Source organism: Manduca sexta, chromosome 14 (assembly GCF_014839805.1).
Source record: "Manduca sexta isolate Smith_Timp_Sample1 chromosome 14, JHU_Msex_v1.0, whole genome shotgun sequence".
Classification (NCBI taxonomy): domain Eukaryota; kingdom Metazoa; phylum Arthropoda; class Insecta; order Lepidoptera; family Sphingidae; genus Manduca; species Manduca sexta.
Window position 1 is genome coordinate 1,191,994 of NC_051128.1, and position 15,697 is coordinate 1,207,690.

Genomic DNA, 15,697 nt, shown 5'->3' on the forward strand with positions numbered 1-15,697 from the left:
ACTTGTGTAATTTATTGGTCTCTGTTGTGTAAGTTCACTCGCGTGTAATGCAAGGGTGTAAAGTAAAATAAGTCGTAATTTCAAAATCAAATATTTTCGTAATATAGAATAAATGTTATAGTATTAAAAACTGAATATAGCTTTGTTAAATTATATTGAATTTTAACTTAATTTATGGAATAATTCCAACAAAAAATGGCAGAAGAGAAAAAGGTTATGTTCCATGAAATGGAACTTGATGATCGTATTTTGAAGGTAAATATGATAAACTACAACATAATATGTTTCTAAATTACCTTTTCCGTAGTTAAATTTATCAAACAAAATGTTTCACGTAGTACACGTTGTGTCAAATAGTCATAATGTTTGATTTACCTCGTGGTATTTTTTTAAGAAACTGGACGCCAAATTGAAAAATTCTCTTAATTATGTGCTATAAGCCTTTTATTATAAGATTCGAAACAATTTTGGGTAATAACTAATGATACAAATCTATCTTTATTCATATTTTTTCCAATGCAAAAGAGACGTGGTGGGTTTCTAATGATTACTACACAAGTGATGGTGTCTTGCAGGCAATATCCCAACTAGGATGGCCACAACCCACTCTTATCCAGGAAACAGCCATACCCTTACTCCTGGAGGGTAAAGATGTGCTCATGAGGGCCAGGACAGGGTCAGGCAAGACTGCAGCATTCACAATACCTGTAATACAAAAGATATTGAACTTGAAGAACACAAGCACGCACCAGTCTATAAAGGCATTGATATTATCGCCAAGTAAAGAGTTGTGCGGACAGGTGAGTTGGAACTGTAATTAAAGTGGATTTTGGGCAACATGAAACACTTGAAGTGTTATCATTTGCTAGTATTCTGATATAAAAATGTATTGTAGAACTCACCCATAATTTACAGATTGCATCAGTGATTGGTGATTTAACATTAAAATGTGCAAGAGAAGTGCGGTGTATAGACATATCATCTAGCGGTGACACACAGACACAAAAGTCAATGCTTGCTGACAAACCTGACATTGTAGTGGCTACTCCGTCAAGAGCACTTGCACATTTAAAAGCAAATAATATGAGATTAAAAGATGACTTGGCAATGTTAGTGGTTGATGAGGCTGACTTAATATTCTCGTTTGGATATGAAGATGAAATTAAGGAGTTGTTGGGGTAAATATGGTACAAATATTTATTTATTAAGGGCAACATTTTTGTAAACCTGTAAAATATTCTGAATCATAAGTCTGCCTATCTTATTAGAGCTGTTTTGATAAAATTATACTATTATGTAAAATTTAAGAATTTGCTTGAAAATGTAATCTGAAAATACAGGTTTTGTTTCAAAAATTCTTCATAGGAAGATATATTTTCTGTAGACTCATGGATTATGTTTTCTCTCGCAACCAGATGAAATGCAGAGAGCTATGTGTATAGATTATACTCAAAAAAAATATATTTTGACTGAATCATAATATTTTCTACAGTCACTTACCGAAAATATATCAAGCTGTACTAGCCTCAGCAACACTATCAGGAGATGTTTTAAGTCTCAAGAAGATCGTACTTCGTAACCCTGTGACCCTCAAACTGGAGGAGCCAGAATTAGCACCTTCATCACAACTGCAGCACTACCATTTGTTTGCAGAGGAGGATGATAAGGCGGCCATATTGTATGCACTTTTGAAATTAAACCTCATCAGGGGGAAGAGCATAATATTTGTACGGACTGTGGATAGGTGTTATAAGTAAGTATTGATATTCAAAAATATGTTTAATGATTGTTCTGTTCATTCATGGCATACTCACTTAGTGAACTGTGAGCGTATTTATCCGATTTACAGTGGACAAACTAAATATGTTCAAGATTTTTTATTTGAATAAGTTACTCTAGTCTGATGTAGGCTTGACTCGAATCTTATCATCATGGTTGTTATTGTTTACTAATATTGTAAGCTTTTCCAGGTTAAAACTGTACTTGGAACAATTCAAGATCGGTTCATGCGTGCTAAACTCTGAGCTGCCGGCAGCAGTGCGGTGTCTGTCAGTGGATCAGTTCAACAGGGGACGGTACCAGATCATCATAGCCTCTGATGAGAAGGCGTTGGAGAAGCCTGATGGGGGCATACTGCCACTTGAAGAGAGAGGAAAGAAGAAGAAGGTAATAATTATCATTTATCACATTTAATAATGTTTTGGACTGTTGTTTTGTTAAGTTTTGTCAGCCATCATGGTGGTTACAGGGTCATAAGTTATGAGCTTTAGGTATAATCTAAATTAGATCCTCCTTTAACACTTGGTTAACTCAACTAACTCAATCTAAGTGTTGTTTTTGTGGAATGGTAATATAATAAATAATGTGTAAAGAGTCCCGGTATTTAGGAACTTAACACGTCTATAGTGGGAAGGTGCTGGATGCTGATTTGTAATTGTCCCACACTAAACAAGACTTCCATTTTTGCATTTGTAGCCACAACAATCAAAGCGGAAGAAAGACAAGGAGTCGGGCGTGTCGCGTGGTATCGATTTCCAACATGTTGCCAATGTGATCAACTTCGACTTCCCGTTGGACGTCAACTCGTACGTGCACAGGGCGGGGCGCACGGCCAGGGGGAACAACCAGGTAACACATCAGATACATTCCATGCATGATAATATGCACATAAAAGAGATATGGGAAGAAAATTTCAGCCATTGAAAATGCATATGTTTCTATTTACTATTACCTAAAATTGCAAATCGCTAACAGGTATTGCATAACTTAAATATACTATCACTATACTACACAACATAGCTTGTAAGTTGCATCTCTTGATCAGTGCTAGAAGCAACGTAAAATCTTTTATACAATTTGTAACATGTTCTTTATCAGGGATCAGTACTATCTTTCGTGTCAATACGCGAGAAGCCGCTCATGGATGCAGTGGAGGCACATCTTACAAATGGATTCAAAACAGAACAAGTGTTACAGTGAGTATGTCATAATTAGTCAAATGTCAGTGAGATATTGATTTATAGCCGTTTTCAATAAGCAATTTCAATCTCAATCTTCAATCCTATTTGGAGAAGGAACAAATCGAAATAACTAATTTGTAAGCGTGTCAAAAAAACGTTCTGATTGGTCCATTTTTGAGATAAATCGAAAATGTTATTGGGTTTGTATATTCAAAATGGCGGTAAATCATGTTATATTGTGTCAATGTTAGATTTAATATTTAACACCACTCTGGGTAACTCATAACTGAATTGCGTGCAGGAAGTACGAGTTCGCGCTGGAGGAGGTGGAGGGCTTCCGGTACCGGTCGCGGGACGCGTGGCGCGCCGTCACACGCATCGCCGTGCGCGAGGCTCGTCTCAAGGAGATCAAGCAGGAGCTGCTCAACTGCAAGAAGCTGCAGGTACGTGATGTGCTATCGCATATTGACAGATAGGGTGGCTAATATTTGGAATTTCATATCTAAGAGAATGAAAATTAATATGATCATAGGAATTTTTGGTCTAATTGTCTTTAGAATATAAATGCTTATGTTTGCCTTTGATACGGATGTTGAATAATTTACCTATATAACTCTAAAATCACAAAAAGAGGCATGTTTCACTCTCCAAGTTGTTGTAAACGAAACAAAAGTCTCAAAAATTATTCTATGCTTTTACTTTGTTATCCAGAAAACAGTTTTAGTCCTAAAATGATGACACACATTGTACATAAAACATTGATGAACGACTAATCTTCTCTCTGACTGTCCCATCTATTGTCACCTTTCAATCACCCCAAAGCCCTGGACTAATCCATCATCTCATTCAGGGCTACTTTGAAGAAAACCCAGCAGATCTAGCAGCACTGAGACGCGACAAGGCCCTGCACACTGTGAAGGTCCAGCAACATTTATCCCACATTCCCGAGTATCTCCTGCCAGCTGCTTTGAGGAGCGAGGAGCCTGTGGAAGACGAAGAAACGGTGGTGGAAAAGCCCGTGGTGAAGAAAAGGAAACAGCCTGGCAACTTTGGTAGTGCTAAACGACATAAATATAAGGTAAGATTCCATAATGAATTAAGAGACTGTTATTCCATTCCATTTTTACTTTTTGTATTAGAATAGTGAACCAGGTTGTTTGCATGATGGTATGACTGTCGCATCAATGGCATCCAGAAATTTGAAATATAAAGTCACTCTTGATGATGAGACATTAGATGGATAATGTGAAAAACACAAATAATCACTACAATATCCTATAAACATAAACGCAACATGCAAGACACCTTAAATAAATAGTTATGCATAGCGTTAGCTTTGGAGTATGGTTATGTTATTTTAAACCAACTTCAAAAAAAGGAAGTGGTTCTCAATTCGACTGTATATTTTTGTTTTTTTATTTGATTTTTGTTGCCTAATATAATTATAAAAATAATCCATTTGTTCTAGGCTCGTCAAAGCGACCCCCTGAAGAGCTTCGAAGTGAAGAAGAAAACCGCGACAGGCGCCACGTAGCACCGCACTGTTAGTATCCGAACGGATGCCGGCTTTTATACTGAACATAGCTGTCGTCAATTTTTATGACCGGTGTGAAGTCAGGTCGGGAAGCCTTTTGGGTTTTAATACTCAGTATCAATCAGCCTCGAGTCTGGAATTTGTGCCCGATATGGTGATAGACTCGTGTATGGTAGATCGTGAGTGATAGGGCGCCTATCACATGCGAACACGCGGCGTAAACTTGGTGCCTTGGTTGCACCTCTGCCTACACCTTTAGAGATAAAGGGCATGTGTGTTCGGAAGTTAGTTTCAAATAGTATCCACCAGTGGCGAAGGGTGAAATTTTCTGAAAGGGAACCCGACATAACATAACTACAAAATATTATAAGTAATGCTTGCCCTAACCTAATTAATTAATATTCTATTTTCAAAAAAATAGCATCTCAATAAATTTGACAAAAGTTGATTGATCAGAAATGACTAGTTAAGATTCTATACTGTACCAACTTTTTTGCAAATAAAGGATTTACTATTTACTATAACATATAGGTACTAATGTGCATAAATGCGGTCTGCAAACCGTCCTAATGATAATTAGATATAACATAAATTACGAAAGGGAAGCCGGCAGGAACCGGGTTATATGAGCCCTTCGCCACTAGTATCCACGTTTTTACTAGAGATTGAAAGGTTACTGAAGGGAGCAGAATTGACGTCACATAGCAGTGGTGAAGCGTCCATACAACTCGATTCCTACCGGCTTCCCTTTTAGATTTATTTCTGATAGACTTAGTTTTTGTTTTCTGGTAAATTCGGCGCGATATATTAACTAAGGCTTAATTATTTTTGCCTCGGGTTACCTTTTGAAAAAATCCACACTTCGCCACTGTCACATAGGTCATAAAGTTTGGCGCTGGCTGTGTAAATTTTTATATCCATTGTTAGGACTGGAATTGCTCTGCTGTGTTTTATGTAAACTGTTTTGTTATGTTATGTATTTACATAAAATGATGTGGTGGTCAATTTGTTGTTTGAATTCAAGTATATTAGTGTCACGGGAAAATAACTATTTGCAGTATATGCAGACCAAATATTAGTTTTGTGTTTCTTGACAGTCGGTAAAATGACGCCGGCCGTGGCCGTGTACATCTATTGACTTGAAAACTGTGATGGGGTTTTCAATACGATCTCATCAGTAAAGATTAAAAAAAAAATTGAATTTTTAATTCACTATTTTTTTATCTATAGCAGTGTGATTTTAGTCAAAATAAACAATATATGATGTTATTTTTGTTTCTGTACAGTTCGCGTGGTGCGTGCGAGTTACTGTCATGGTTAGTCACTCGGCTATGGTTATTAAAATATATTGTTTTTACAATAATATCTTTATTTTATGTCCTTTGTAGTTAGCGGTGTAGGATGCATGGGTGTATTATGCTTATTGTGTGTGAATTTTATGCTTTTGTGCAATTAAATGACACGAGCAAGTCACTGGCTTTGTGTTAACCACATTTATGTATTTTTCGGCCTCTGCAATGGGTAACTTGGTTTTGAAACGAGAAGTCGTGAATTCGATTTCTCCACTGAAGCATGTTTGTGTGATGCACGAATACCTATTTCTTTTGGGTTTTCGTGTCGAGGGATCAAGATTTTCATTTATACTTAGAATGGCCAAAGACTGGTAATGGAAGAATATATGTATATGATTAGTGTATATTTTATTATGCTTTTTGCTTCTGGGTATAGGTAAGTATAACTTAAGTTGTATTATCATTAGTCTGCATGATACTTGGTAGGTATGGCATATGAGCATCGCTTGATCAATCGATAAAGAAAGACTAATCAATAATAAAGTCAACTTTACTGCCACAAATGGTAAAGGGCGTCTGATAGCGGATAGGAAATAGACTGAGAAAGATTAGCCCTCGCCTTTCGACAACGGCAATGGCGTGCCTAGGAGACCAAGGGCTCAAGTTTAAAATGAGCCCCCCCCCCCCTCTCAGCGTGTGTAAATACTACCAATCACGGTCTTACCTGATGCGAGAAATTATTCGTATTCAGACGGTAACCTAAAGTCAGGTCAAGGTCCAGGGACCCAAAGGCCTCGGGGGCCTCAGTGAACATTGCCTAGCTCTACGGTAGCTACGTCCCTGAATGGTTGTTTAAGACGGGTATGTGCAGGCTATTTTGGAAACGCGACGCACGTGGGCTACTATGGCGAGTTTTGATGCTAGTGTACCAGTGGTCACTATCCAGGCGGGTACAAATATACTGCTAACAGCAATTGATTCGAAAGAAACTCGTGGTATGGGAATGTAGGTCGTAACTGTGAAAGTACATGAATTAAATTAGCATGTAGCAGAGGTACGGCGGTAGATGGTCGCCAAATGTTAACGCTTTATGCACTATAAATTAACGAGGCATTTTGTAGAATAACTGCGAATGCACGAAGACATGTATTTGCTTGTTTGTATTTTCTATTAAATAAGTTTCATTTAAAAAATAATGCATGTTTGGTGGTAATTATGCATGTTTAAAGAAAGATATAGGTATAGCGTATTGGGCTACCGGGGGCACCGGTGTTTATTGATTTTGCATAATAATATGTTGGTTGTCTCATTACGTATTGAATGGCGTAAAGGCAAACTTTTTTATTTCAGTGGGTTTTTCTTCGTACCAGACATAATTTTTCCGAGGTATTGTGTATTTTTTGAGCATTCCGTTTCATCAGCTTCATGATTCTAGTTGGAGGACCTTATTACAAATTTAAGAAACCTCAAAAATGGCGGATATTCTCTTCTTTATTTATTACTCTTATTTGTCTTTAAATTTTGGTTATACATAATGGACTGCGCAAGAACGCAAGTCCCACTATCAAAAATTACGCGCACGACGTACCCCTGACGGGATAGTCACAGGCCGGCCTTCTCCCGGCCGCGGTGCAATAGCCGGCGCCGGCCCGGGGCAACCGCCTTCATGATCACGGTACACCCTACGCAAGGTTAGTATGACATTAGGCCACGCGCCCCTACTTATATACCCGGCCGCGATAATCTTGACGTCGCGATGTAATTATGTAATCAGTGACATCTATTGACGGCATTGTGGTTATATCGATTTTTAAATTAAGAATATTCATATTATTTTTAATACAATTTATTTTGTGCCAGTGGGTCACAAACATAAAAAAACCTTTTTGTTGACCGAGATTTTTTTTTTAGTATTGCCATCTTAAAAAGTAATTTTACACATTTTGTAGTAACAAATAAGATGTAAACTCCCCAAATAATTTATGTTATTGTACCTTTAGTGGCGTATTTACCCTATAAACAAGAATTTCCAATATACATTTTCCACACATCTCTCCAAATTATTTTTACGTGCTCATCTTTCTCAATATAATGCACAAGCGCATTCAAAGAAACACACAGAAGCGTTTCTGTGTTTCAAAACTTAAAGGAGTTCTTTCTAAGCATTGGGCAAGGAAGTTATATCCAAATTTTTTTGGGTATAAGATCCTTGGCACTGGGACACAAGATATTGTGGTCCTCAAATATAGGATTCAGATTTATATCTGTTAGACGGGAATCGTACTTCCTTTACGCTCCAAGATAACCTATCTTACTGTAAGGTCAGAGTTATGTGTTATTATTATATTATTGTATCTTCTATAGACTGCTAAATACTCTTACTGAACATAAATAAAAACTACATAGAATCTTTATTATCATTTTTCCATAGTATTGTAATGCTCTTTGTATTAGAATGAAGAATACACAAAGAAGGAGAAAGGTAAAATAATTAAATTATGTTAATAAAAATCAAATTTAAATGTCTAGATCTTTGCCCGTTAGTAAGATGCAGTATAGTTTAGCGGATTACGAGATAAGATATTGTTTGGCGCAAAATTTTCCATCCTTACATATTATAAAACAAAATCCTTTGCCGCGTATGTCTGATCGCGAGAAACTAAAAAAACTACCGAATGCATTTCGATGAAAGGTATGAAGATAGTTTAACACCCTGGGTAGTAAGATACTATTTATATTATATATTTTATCCCAGGAAAATATATAGCGGGACTGGAAAAGCATTCACAAAACATTCATTCTGAAGCCGTGAGCAAAAACTAAATAAAACAAACACCATACTTTATTAAAACATTTATATAGATTTAGAATATCGTCTTTTCTTGGCGGGTGTTTTAACGACGATCTTGGAGTCGCTGAAGGCGCGCCGCTCCACGAGCGCCTGGTGCCGTGGGGTTAGCTCCGACGCGGACTGCAGGGCGGGCGGCCGACTCAGGTAGTACCCGTATGCGCCCATCTCCCGCCGCTGCCATGGGCTTGTGGTTATCCTGAAATTATAGCCATCTCACTTCTAACTCTTACTAGATACTGACAAATTAGTTTTCCCTGAGACCCGCCGAGCTTCGCCGCTCGGTGTCGTGAAATGCGTGCCACTGCTGATCTTGACTTACAGGAGTTGTAGTGGTGGGTGTGAGGGCGGGAAAGTCTTCTTCTTACTCATACTAATGTTATAAATGCGAAACATTTTGACAATGTTTGTATGTTTGTTAGAAGTTAACATGGAAACAACCAAGCGGATTTGGATAAAATACGGCAATTCGTCTATAACATGTCCTGGATTAACACATATAGGCTATTCTTAATCCCGGTAATTTATTCCACTAGGAAATAATGTTTTGTTTAAAACAGATTTTTTAAATAGATGGCGCTGGAGTCTTCAAGATCAGCCGGTGTATATCCAAGCAGACAAGATGAAATATGTTTTTTAAATTGCGCACACAACGACTCTACTTGTTCGACATTATATTTGAGTCCAGTTTAGACACTTTGGGATCTATAAAGCGAGTGACTCAGGAGTATAGTAAAGTAACTGAAATCCATGAGAATAATACACCTAAAGGCCAGATGAAGCGAAAGTATTAGTCTCTGCCCACTTCTAATAGACGCAAGCGTAATCATATTTATGTAGGTTTTGAAAATGTACCACAAACCATATCATAAGTGGCGGCGCCTCCGGCCTGGGTCTGGTGTAGATGAACAGAAAAAGGGGCGCGACTCCGCACATCCAGATCACCCATTGCTTCATCAACTCGCAGCCCTCCACGTCCTCCGGCACCAGCGCGTTATCATCCTGAACATGTAGCATATAAACATCACTTAAATAGCCTTGGTTTCGACAATGACATGACACTTAATGGTCTTGTCTCGCTAAGGATGAACTAAGAGATCGAGCAAAGTGAAGACGTAAGAAGAAGGCGGACCTTGGCTTAGGGCCTGACAGCAGAAGTTAAAACATAGCTGAAAGATGTAATAGTAAAATGGCTGGTAGTACTCTTTTACTCTTATGTCCATTGAATTAGATACGTCTGTTTTACAATTGGTAGCCGAGAGAAGGAAAATCATATAAGCTAAAGCTGGATAGGTTTAATAATTGAATGTAATAGATAACTTAAACAGTATCACTGATCGTTACCTCTGTATAACAATACTCGACGACCACTTTAACAATCTTCACCAACACAAACCAGAAATGAAGGCTGTATATCACGATCCAGATGAACAACAGATTCTGAAAAAAAAAACAACAACGTACATATAAAGTCAAGAAAGAATCGAAATCTATATTGATATAATTTAACAGACATACATGGACGTCATTAGGACGAGCCTTTTTCTCGGCGTTTACCTTCCGACTAACAAACCTAACTACTAAGAAGAAACAGAGTAAGAAGGAATGTAAACTAACTTGCAAAACTAACTCCCACATGGGCACTCGCCGGAACATGAACCTGCGGAACAGCGTGTTGAGCAGCCGTTGCGCCAGCGCCGCTGCGCCCGCCGCCCACAGAAACGTGGGCGCTGTGGACAACACGCTGTCGCCACATTTCGCCCATTCTAACAACTGGAAAATAACGATCGTCAACGAACTATTTTATCTGGGCTACTGTGAAATAAAATAAAATATAGATTACATTTTTAATTTTTTGGTCTCTGATGCTAATCCAACGGATTCACTTTCAATGAGTTGAAATAGTGCTCGCTATCCAATATAGGCTTCTCTATAATTATTCTAAGGGCAATAGCAGTCTTTATAGTCGTAAAACATTAACCTTTTGAAAATAGAGTTTCGTCAGAATATTTTTCGAAAGAAAGGTATATGATGGTTCTGTAATGCATCAAATTAGAGTATATAAACTTATCCAAGAAATATATCTGTGTGTTGTTAGGCCATAAACATTACGAGTGATGAGACAATGTTTTCTGCTGCAGCTATAACTATGCACAAAGAAAATTCTATATAGGTGTATAAAAAAATGTTCAGCTGTATAGGGAACATTCCTATGGACTCCAAAATTATCTACGAAGTTTAGTAGCGAGCGAACCATCAGACATTATCTGGCTATAAATAATAAGGGTTACACGTGGGAAGCTAGGGCGGGTCGGACATACTAATATTTCAACCTATTGTTATTTCTACTTACCTCGGTTCCCTCAACTTTCAAATAGCTCCATAACGAGCTGTGCCACATCACAAAACTTAATGTTCAAATACAGTACAGTAAATTTACATATCTGAAGTTATTGTAGATTTATTATTTTTAAGCTAACTAAAGTTATGTCACCATGATTATTTTGACGTGTCAAGTGGGTGACATTGGATTTGATTCTGAGGATTTGATCGATTATTGCTCAGAATAAAGACTATTTATTTGTCTTTGATTTTGGGTGTGGGACTTTTTATAGTTTTGATCTGGAAATCATACAACCACGCAATTGCTCTTGTATTCCCGAAGGACTTAACAGTGGTGCAACGAGCAGTTACATTTAATGTTCGTTTATGGTATTCTAATACTGGGTCTATCGTAATATCATGGTCTATTCCAAACCACGTTGTCTCAGTGATCAAATTCTTTATTACACAGATAAGTAACAACCTCATGAAGTAAACACCAAACTTTCTAGGTAACTAAGAATCTTGCTTTAATTACATTTCAAGACTTACGTAAACAGAATTGTGTGCGCCATTGTAACAAATTCACTTGAGGTACATGGATTAATTAAGCCAGTTACCCCACAGGAATTGGCTACCAGCAATAGCTAAAATAAAATGCGAATAACTCGAAACAATTTTATTGACAGTGCATAAGTATGTATGTAGGTTGGTGTAGCCATGAGTGGACAGGAGCGAGGCTCTCATTCCGCTCCTTGGGGAGTCGCCGCGCCAGCGCTACGCACCGCGGAGTCTGGAGGACCGCAACATGCGCAGCGGCTCGCCTGGAAAATATACAAAGTTGATATGATTATTACATTAATTTACCTATTGAATTTATTATGACTGGATAGTGCTACGCACATAGCAACACAATCCTTAAGGGTAGATCTGTTTTCACTTGCTAGGTCTATCGTTGGCCAGATTTCGCCAGAATTGATATGTCTCTATTTCTGCTCTAAAGCGCCAAATTGCGACATTTTCTGTGGCCTTATTTACCCAGGATTGATCCCCAAATTGGTTTGATGATGGCGAGATATCCAGTGATAAAAACTAGGCCAAATTGTTCTTCACGCACGATAGCCGGTTACCCCGAAGTCGCACTGAAGTAAGACAAGGCCAAAAGAGTACACTTTATATAATTATAAGTCACCGTAATATACGCTCTAAGCTTCTCAATAGCATCTGCGGTGCTCTCGCTGGACTGGCTGACGAGTCGCACGCACAGCTCCTTGCCCGAGGGGTCGGTGGAGCAGGGGCCCCAGGAGGCGCGGCTGGCGGCGGCGCTGGCCTCCTGCGACCGCTTGCCGGGACCGCTCTCACTCTAGTGCACAACATTGGCTCTACAGATTGGGGAACACGATATATTGGACAAGTATTGTATGTGGAGTTCAGCTCTGTGTCTAATATGACTATCTGTTCTGTAAATCAACGCAACATTCTTACAACGAGGAAAATACTGTTATTATTAGGAAACATTGTAGAGCATAGTAAATTATAAAACTAGCGTCATTCTTTTCATTGAAGCCAGAACCCTTGCCTGATGATGCCTTGCTTGATGATGACAAAAGTAAAAATATTAGTGGTCGGGGGCGGCATTATCCAGATTTTACCCCGTCTCCAAAAAATTCAAGATCCGGGGCTGCTTATGTTTCAGAATGACGATCGCAGTGGAGTACCATGCAGTACTTTTTGTAATTCAGTCTTGTATGGTGTTGCTATTTTTTATGTGCGGTCGTATCGCTTACCATCAGAGGAGCGGTATGTTCATCTCATCATTCAGCTACAGAAAAAATAAAAAATGTTAACCCAGAATTCTACCGGGCTGGCCATATTCTTATGTTTAGTATCGTTAGTATCTAAACTCTAAATCACAAGTAAAATACCTCTAATATAACCGCTGTTTAAAAGCGTCCCTGCTTATTTAATAATAATATCAGTCCTGTATTATATATACTTGTCCACTGCTGAGCACGGGCCTCCTCTACTACTGAGAGAGATTAGGCCTTAGTCCACCACGCTGGCCTAGTGCGGATTGGTAGACTTCACACACCTTCGAAAATTCCTATAGAGAATTTCTCAGGTATGCAGGTTTCCTCACGATGTTTTCCTTCACCGTTAAAGCAAGCGATAATTCACAAAGAATACACACATATTTTGCCGTTTGGATTTGAACCTGCGGACATTCGTCTCGGCAGTCCGTTCCATAACCAACTAGGCTATCGCCGCTACCATTGCCCTGCTTATTTACTTTCCTAAAAATTAAAGAAAATGTAATATTCGGATGGTATCATTACGTATGCGCCTCACAGGTCGGGCGCTGGGCGTTGTTCGCGGGGCTCGTGTACCCCCGCAGTCGCTGGTGCACGCAGCCGACGAAGCTGTGCGCCTTCTGCATGGCGTGGTGGATGTTGCGCGTGGCGCGCTCGTGCAGCTGCGTTTGCCTGGCCCCACCAGCAAATACGAACATTACATAGTCGTTCTGCTCACAACTACTATTGGTGTCATGGTATCAAAGATGCCTTTATTTGGGTAGAACAGACAATGATATCTGTAAGTCATGTAATATACGACAAATAAGGTCACTATGTCCATCATCATAACTGAAATTCATAGAGATCAGCCAGTGTTAACTACTGGGCATAATAAGACTTTAACACCTAATGTCTCAAGATGGCGAGCGCAGTGGAAAACCAAACAATATTTTATAATTCAAGGTGTTGAATGGTATTTCTAATATTCATGGGCGGTCGTATCGCTTAACGTCGGGCCAACAGCAAGGACGTCTCGTCATTCAAGCATAAAAATAAATTCTGGATATCTCATTCATCAATTTTAGCACACCAACCACTGCTCCAGATAGGGCATGTTGAACCTCTGGCAGTAATGCTTCCTCACATAGTCCGCGTAGCACAGCGATAGGAACCAGCAGACCGTGATGTGGATCTGCGGCTGCTGCTGCCGTAGGAACCTGGTGAGCGGGCCCAGCGGCACCATGTCCGTCGTCTGACTGCCTAGGAGGCCGGCCGTGGTCATTTCTAGCAGCATGCTTGGACTCTGCAATGCACGGATAAACATGTCAACAACTTTGCTTATAATTGACAGTTTCATTTGTAGCAGTTACTGGAAATTAAGTTCTTATAAAACGATCACTGATCATACGATTAAAGGAAGAGACCCTATTAAATTAAATAGACTCTAGCGCCAATAGTATATAACCAATACGTATGTAACAGTTTTAAATATACCGCCTTATACTAAATCATTTTGGGTAAGATTGAATAATATTTTAAGAGCTGTTAAGTAATGATACTAACATCTCTAATGAGCGTGTCGAGGTAGTACTGGAAAAAGCGCATCGAGCACACCCACAGGTGGACCATCAGCGCCAGCATGCCCAGCACCATTGTTGACTGGAATATTTAAAATAGAAGAAGCGGCCACGTGGTGTGACAGTTAGGTACCAGAAGAAACTGATAATTAGTTGTAAATTATTTATATTACTTATCTATTAATACTATGCCCGCATGATCGTAAATTGGACGGATTTTTCGAAACAAATGTATATTATCATTCATTTTAGCCATTGAATATCACTGTTACTTCGAACTGAAACATAAGTGTGCTTTGCGGCAGAGATACATAATGCGGTCGTATATACCTAGACAAGAACACACAAAAGCCCTACAAAGTATTATCTAAAACACCATCGCTCACAATCAAGGTCTTCTCCATGAGCGACACGTGCGCCTGGTCCCCCGGCATGAAGATGGTCGCCTCAAGCTCGTTGTAGAGGAGCAGGGCTGCCGCACTCGCGAACACGGCCGTGGGGCCCACGCCCCACACCTCGCCGTTGCAGCTCACCCATTTAGCTATCGACTCCAAGTGAGAGTCGCATAGGTTCTGATCACATTGTATAAAGGTTATTTTTATGTGGGAAATAATTTTATATAATAATATACTCTATTCGGGATATACTATTGGTTCTGAGATGGTAGAGGTTTCTTTATAACTCAGCTTAGACTTAGTCTAGCGTTATCTACGGCACTGTACTGTGTAGCTACACTAGACTGAGCAACAAGCCGTTTCATGCTTCGACCGTTGTTTTTTTTTCAATTACTGTAGTTAGGTACATCGAATTAACTCTGGGATTCCTTTGAAATAGCCTCTCGCTAATTTTCAGACTCTAAAACTGTTAAGGTAAATAAACGTAAGAATAACTTACACAATGCGCGTTGAAGCTCACAGTCTTGGACGCCATAAACGAGTGGGTGGTGACGTGCACTCGTGCACTAATGTGCTCATTTTTATTAAATATTACTGAGTTTTACCATCACTTTAAATTTGAGTATTCATAACCTTTAACAATTTGACAAACGTCAATCGAGATGGCTTTGACATTTATAAGTCTACCGAAGCTCTACGGTTATTTTATAATTAAAAGAAGTGTGATAACTTTTATAAAAGTATTATTTCTTTAATAACAATGGTACAATTAACTCCTAAGTTACTACACCTTATAATTATTATCATTGTTAGCCCTTAGAAGTCCACCACCAAACAAAGGCTTTCTCTAAAGAATTCCAGGCCGACCTGTTATAAACGGCCTGCGTTGAACGAGTACCTGCGACCTTTCGTCTGTACCTTGTAGGCGAGATCATAAGCAGTAGTAAATTTACCAACAACCAATGGCGTCGCCAAG

The 15,697-nt window shown here is 39.0% G+C and overlaps 3 protein-coding genes and 1 non-coding gene across 6 annotated transcripts; 1 reads left to right on the forward strand and 3 right to left on the reverse strand.

Moving 5' to 3' along the window:
* On the forward strand, positions 1 to 9,515 carry LOC115452556 (probable ATP-dependent RNA helicase DDX56). Of its 3 annotated transcripts, XM_030181117.2 has the most exons (12): positions 196 to 255; positions 576 to 800; positions 916 to 1,178; positions 1,493 to 1,753; positions 1,971 to 2,166; positions 2,476 to 2,628; positions 2,878 to 2,975; positions 3,262 to 3,403; positions 3,811 to 4,038; positions 4,429 to 4,503; positions 5,781 to 5,810; positions 9,208 to 9,515. In XM_030181117.2, the coding sequence occupies exons 1-10, from the start codon at positions 196 to 198 to the stop codon at positions 4,492 to 4,494; spliced, it is 1,692 nt and encodes a 563-aa protein (XP_030036977.2). In that variant the 3' UTR covers positions 4,495 to 4,503; positions 5,781 to 5,810; positions 9,208 to 9,515. The 3 variants fall into 3 exon arrangements, with proteins under 3 accessions (XP_030036978.2, XP_030036977.2, XP_030036975.2); XM_030181115.2 differs by lacking the exon at positions 9,208 to 9,515 and having other exon boundaries at positions 5,781 to 6,979; XM_030181118.2 differs by lacking the exons at positions 5,781 to 5,810; positions 9,208 to 9,515 and having other exon boundaries at positions 1 to 255; positions 4,429 to 5,499.
* Positions 7,321 to 7,485, reverse strand: LOC115452561. The gene has a single exon (XR_003939488.1). It is a non-coding gene; the product is annotated as a U1 spliceosomal RNA (small nuclear RNA).
* LOC115452558 lies at positions 8,625 to 11,166 on the reverse strand. The gene is made up of 5 exons (XM_030181122.2): positions 10,988 to 11,166; positions 10,252 to 10,407; positions 9,979 to 10,074; positions 9,497 to 9,636; positions 8,625 to 8,833 (listed from the first exon to the last, which is right to left on the reverse strand). Exons 1-5 carry the CDS (start codon positions 11,033 to 11,035, stop codon positions 8,641 to 8,643), a joined length of 633 nt encoding a protein of 210 aa, XP_030036982.2. The 5' UTR covers positions 11,036 to 11,166; the 3' UTR covers positions 8,625 to 8,640.
* Positions 11,167 to 11,620: 454 nt separating this feature from the next.
* On the reverse strand, positions 11,621 to 15,403 carry LOC115452557. Its single transcript, XM_037438436.1, has 7 exons — positions 15,221 to 15,403; positions 14,713 to 14,898; positions 14,313 to 14,408; positions 13,844 to 14,052; positions 13,293 to 13,439; positions 12,149 to 12,317; positions 11,621 to 11,780 (listed from the first exon to the last, which is right to left on the reverse strand). Exons 1-7 carry the CDS (start codon positions 15,254 to 15,256, stop codon positions 11,700 to 11,702), a joined length of 924 nt encoding a protein of 307 aa, XP_037294333.1. The 5' UTR covers positions 15,257 to 15,403; the 3' UTR covers positions 11,621 to 11,699.
* Between the last annotated feature and the right edge of the window lie 294 nt (positions 15,404 to 15,697).

What these genes read in the sequence shown, in the direction of transcription:
- LOC115452556 (XM_030181118.2), top strand. Translation starts at nt 196, where the DNA reads ATGGCAGAAGAGAAAAAGGTTATGTTCCATGAAATGGAACTTGATGAT. An exon ending in ACTGTGGATAGGTGTTATAA is followed by an intron (nt 1,754 to 1,970) that starts GTAAGTATTGAT and finishes AAGCTTTTCCAG; the next exon opens with GTTAAAACTGTACTTGGAAC. An exon ending in CTAAACGACATAAATATAAG is followed by an intron (nt 4,039 to 4,428) that starts GTAAGATTCCAT and finishes CATTTGTTCTAG; the next exon opens with GCTCGTCAAAGCGACCCCCT.
- LOC115452557 (XM_037438436.1), bottom strand. Translation starts at nt 15,256, where the DNA reads ATGGCGTCCAAGACTGTGAGCTTCAACGCGCATTGT. An exon ending in TCGACACGCTCATTAGAGAT is followed by an intron (nt 14,053 to 14,312) that starts GTTAGTATCATT and finishes CGTGCATTGCAG; the next exon opens with AGTCCAAGCATGCTGCTAGA. An exon ending in ATGCCCTATCTGGAGCAGTG is followed by an intron (nt 13,440 to 13,843) that starts GTTGGTGTGCTA and finishes TGGTGGGGCCAG; the next exon opens with GCAAACGCAGCTGCACGAGC.
- LOC115452558 (XM_030181122.2), bottom strand. Translation starts at nt 11,035, where the DNA reads ATGTGGCACAGCTCGTTATGGAGCTATTTGAAAGTTGAGGGAACCGAG. An exon ending in TGAAAGTTGAGGGAACCGAG is followed by an intron (nt 10,408 to 10,987) that starts GTAAGTAGAAAT and finishes GTTATTTTCCAG; the next exon opens with TTGTTAGAATGGGCGAAATG. An exon ending in TCGAGTATTGTTATACAGAG is followed by an intron (nt 9,637 to 9,978) that starts GTAACGATCAGT and finishes CTACATGTTCAG; the next exon opens with GATGATAACGCGCTGGTGCC.